Consider the following 4,072-nt stretch of genomic DNA (forward strand, 5'->3'; position numbering starts at 1 on the left):
TGACAAGATGATTAAAAGACTTGGTATCAAACATAGAAATATTGATATAGCAGGTCTGGTCGTATTGACTTAACCTTTAGAGTTTATGCATATCGTATTTAAGACATGTTAAATACACATTATTTGATTTATGAATTAGGACATAAATCTATTTTTCATGCGAGAATAGAGAATGAGAATTCATCTATAATTGTAGCTTCTGATAGATCATTCAAACGTTTATTTTTTCTTCACAAATCCGTAATTTTACGAGTCATTCAACTAGTGTAAAAAGGATTTACCTAAGACAATTAGCAATTGATTCGTCCTCACCCATATCCTCTCACTTGTGCCCTTGAGGACACCATTGTCATTCCCATGTCATCGATCTGCCCTCAATCACCTCGTGCTAATATATTTCTTGTTTACGCATAATCCAGTAGAAGGAGAGAGAATATCAAATGTTGTATATGGCTTATTAATCAAGTCAATGACAAACGTTGATTTATTGGCGACTTGAATGTCACTTAGTCTAAATTGAAATTCAGACAGGTTTAAAACCCTTGAAAATTTGATTCTACCGTTTTCATTGCGTTTCACACTTTTTTTAATGTAGTTATTGATCGGAGGTCGATTCGGAAGCAATATCTGTATCCATATAAAATTGAGAGAGAAGACTTTGTCTACTATTGGTGTGTTTTACTCTGGGTGGAGAAATGACTTTGTCTACTCTTATGGTGTTTTACTCTGGGTAGAGAAATAACTTTTTTTTATTCTAAAATAGAGGAATGATTATTTACATCTCACCTCCTTCATAACTCACTTTTGTGAAATTGAATTTTGTTGTTATTGTTGTATTTATTTATATTTTTAACTTGGACACAGTGCATCGATTTATTTAATTAATTTATTGTGATCATGTTTTAGTGAAGAAGTATGTCATTAATATTCATATCTTGGAAGAAAATGAAAATAACATGCTAATGTGACTAATTTTTTTTTTTTTTTTTTTTGTCGAAAAAACAAATATATTTACTGAAACGAGATCGTTTTTCAAAGGAAAACGCTCTCAAAAGTGAATACAAAAGAACTAGGGGAAAACGGGAAGGCTCACGCCTAGAAAGCAACCAACTAAACAAAAAACTATTTACAAGCGAGTCTCCCTAAACATCCCGAAAAAATTACAAACATATTAATTAAACAAAAACCGAATAATAGACAAAATTACAAGGAGCAAAACCAACCGAAGAAATACAAGACGGACCATAACAATCAACCTTGAGTAACCATCTTTTTTTAATTTTTCATTTAAGCATGTCTTTTCTAAACAGTGTTATTAAACATGATCTAATCTAATTAGGAGGAATATTGGATCGTGTGAACAGAGTTTTTCGAGTAAGAAATGTTCGAGGGCTCACTCACCACCTACCAAAATTCACAAATACCACAAACCAATAAACCAATCCAATCTAATCCAATCCAATTTCCTCTTTAAAGAAAGATCACAAAATTTGATTTTCCATTTTCTTTCTTTATATGTCCTGTAATATGTAAATGTACATGTATGTATGAATGAATGAATGAATGAAATGGGAGATTATTTAAAACCTGCACCAATACCAAGTGAAGAGATCTACCAACCAAATCAATCCACGTCACTCCTCTCATTTGACACAACCAGCACCACCACCACCAATACCACCACAAAACCCTCAACCACCACCCTCCTCCTTATCATCACCCTCCTCACCGCCTCCGCCGCCGTCGCATTCGCCTTATTATTCTTCACCGCTGTTGCCACCGCCACCAACCACCACACCTCTTCCACCACCGCACTACAAATTTCTCGGCCACTCACTAAACTCACTCGCCCAACTGTAATTTTAATCTCATCAGATGGGTTTCGATTCGGGTATCAATTCAAAACCCAAACCCCAAATATACATAAATTAATCAATAATGGAACTGAAGCTCAGACGGGTTTAATTCCTGTTTACCCCACGTTGACTTTTCCAAATCATTACTCAATTGCAACAGGTTTATACCCTGCTTATCATGGTATTGTTAATAACAAGTTTATTGATCCAATCACGCATGAAACATTTACAATGAGTAGCCATGAACCCAAATGGTGGTTAGGGGAACCCATCTGGGAAACCATATCGAATCATGGGTTAAAAGCTGCTACTTATTTCTGGCCTGGGTCTGAGGTCAAAAAGGGATCTTGGGAATGTCCTGACAAATATTGTGCACCATATAATGGATCTGTTCCATTTGAAGAACGGGTTGATACGGTTTTGAACTATTTTGATTTGAATAAAAATGACATTCCAGTATTTATGACATTGTATTTTGAAGATCCTGATCATCAAGGTCATGCAGTTGGTCCAGATGATGTTGAGGTTACCGAAGCTGTTGGTTGGATTGATGGGCTAATTGGGAGGTTGATTAACGGGTTGGAAAAACGTGGTGTGTTTGAAGACGTGACGATTATTTTGGTTGGTGATCATGGTATGGTTGGTACTTGTGATCAAAAGTTGATATTTTTAGATGATTTAGCTTCTTGGATTACGATTCCTGAAGAATGGGTACAATATTATACTCCGGTTTTATCTATTCGTCCGCCTTTAGATCAGTCTGCATCTGATATCGTGAAGAAAATGAATCAAGGGTTGAGTTCAGGTAAGGTGAAGAACGGTGATAAATTAAAAGTTTATCTTAAAGAGGACCTTCCAAAAAGGCTGCATTATTGGGAAAGTGATAGGATTCCTCCAATTATAGGGTTGGTTGAAGAAGGGTTTACCGTGGAACAAAAGGACCTGAAGAGTAAGGAATGTGGAGGTGCACACGGGTATGACAATGCGTTTTTTTCAATGCGAACCATATTTATCGCTCATGGTCCTCAATTCGGTAGAGGTATAAAGGTACCATCTTTTGAAAATGTTCAAATATACAACCTGATTACATCAATTCTCAATATAACTGGAGCTGCCAACAATGGGTCATTGTCTTTTGCAAACACTTTGCTTTTGCCTCATCATTGATTAATTCCAGTTTCATCTTTTTGTGCTCTAGTTTATGCAAGCATATATTGGTTAATGAATGAATAATGGTGTTGCCTAGCTAGCTAGCTTAAAATGATGCATCTTATCCTCTTGTGTTATTGCTTGTGTTCTGTAGCAACTTGTGCTCCAACTATGCTTGTTTGTGTATGTACAAAACATACATTTGCAATGGGTTATACACGCATATCTGTACTGTATTGGATGTTTGTAATTTGATTTCGTAGTGCTTATTGCGACTTTGAGAATCAATGAGAGTGTGATGCCTCTATATTGAAGGTCAGTAATCAGTTTTTTTTAGCAATTCTGGAAATATGATACACTGATAGTCATATAGTCATGACTCTTTTATTTAAGTAATTTTGTGAGACAGCGTGCATAAAAAATATTATCGTGTGGAGGGTGGGATTAAACCCACGCCCTTTTGGTCCATAACCTTTATATGACACCTTAGACCAAAGGAGTTTAAATCCGAGAGGGGGGAAATTTTAACCCAAATATTCTCTTTTACCTAAATGTTTTCTTCCGGACCCATCTACGAATAGCTATAAAACCCTTTTTCTTTATTTACGATAATTTGTGTGCTTCGGTGTTTTTCCACTCGGCTGTACAACATGAATTTGAGGCAGACAGAGAATAACTTCACCAAAATTCGTGTGGATTCGGGATTTTGATTAGATAACGTTAATTACATATAGTTTATGAATCCATATAATAGATTTTTGATTAGATAACGTTAATTACATATAGTTTATGAATCCATATAATAGATTTTTGATACTCTAATGTTTTTCCACTCGGCTGTACAACATGAATTTGAGGCAGACAGAGAATAACTCCACCAAAATTCGTGTGGATTCGGGATTTTGATTAGATAACGTTAATTACATATAGTTTATGAATCCATATAATAGATTTTTGATACTCTAATGTACTGTAATTTCTAACTCTTCTTTAACTTGTACAATGGATGGATGGATTTTTTCTGTCAATCATCAAATGTTCATATCTAGCTAGTTATGATTCGGACA

The 4,072-nt window shown here is 35.2% G+C and overlaps 1 protein-coding gene across 1 annotated transcript; it reads left to right on the plus strand.

The window, feature by feature from the left end:
- The first annotated feature begins 1,336 nt into the window (after window positions 1–1,336).
- LOC139890478 (uncharacterized) lies at window positions 1,337–3,324 on the plus strand. Its single transcript, XM_071873354.1, has one exon. The coding sequence runs from the start codon at window positions 1,560–1,562 to the stop codon at window positions 3,021–3,023; it is 1,464 nt and encodes a 487-aa protein (XP_071729455.1). The 5' UTR covers window positions 1,337–1,559; the 3' UTR covers window positions 3,024–3,324.
- The last annotated feature ends 748 nt before the right edge of the window (window positions 3,325–4,072 follow it).

The sequence above is a fragment of the Rutidosis leptorrhynchoides genome, chromosome 2 (assembly GCF_046630445.1).
Source record: "Rutidosis leptorrhynchoides isolate AG116_Rl617_1_P2 chromosome 2, CSIRO_AGI_Rlap_v1, whole genome shotgun sequence".
Lineage (NCBI taxonomy): Eukaryota > Viridiplantae > Streptophyta > Magnoliopsida > Asterales > Asteraceae > Rutidosis > Rutidosis leptorrhynchoides.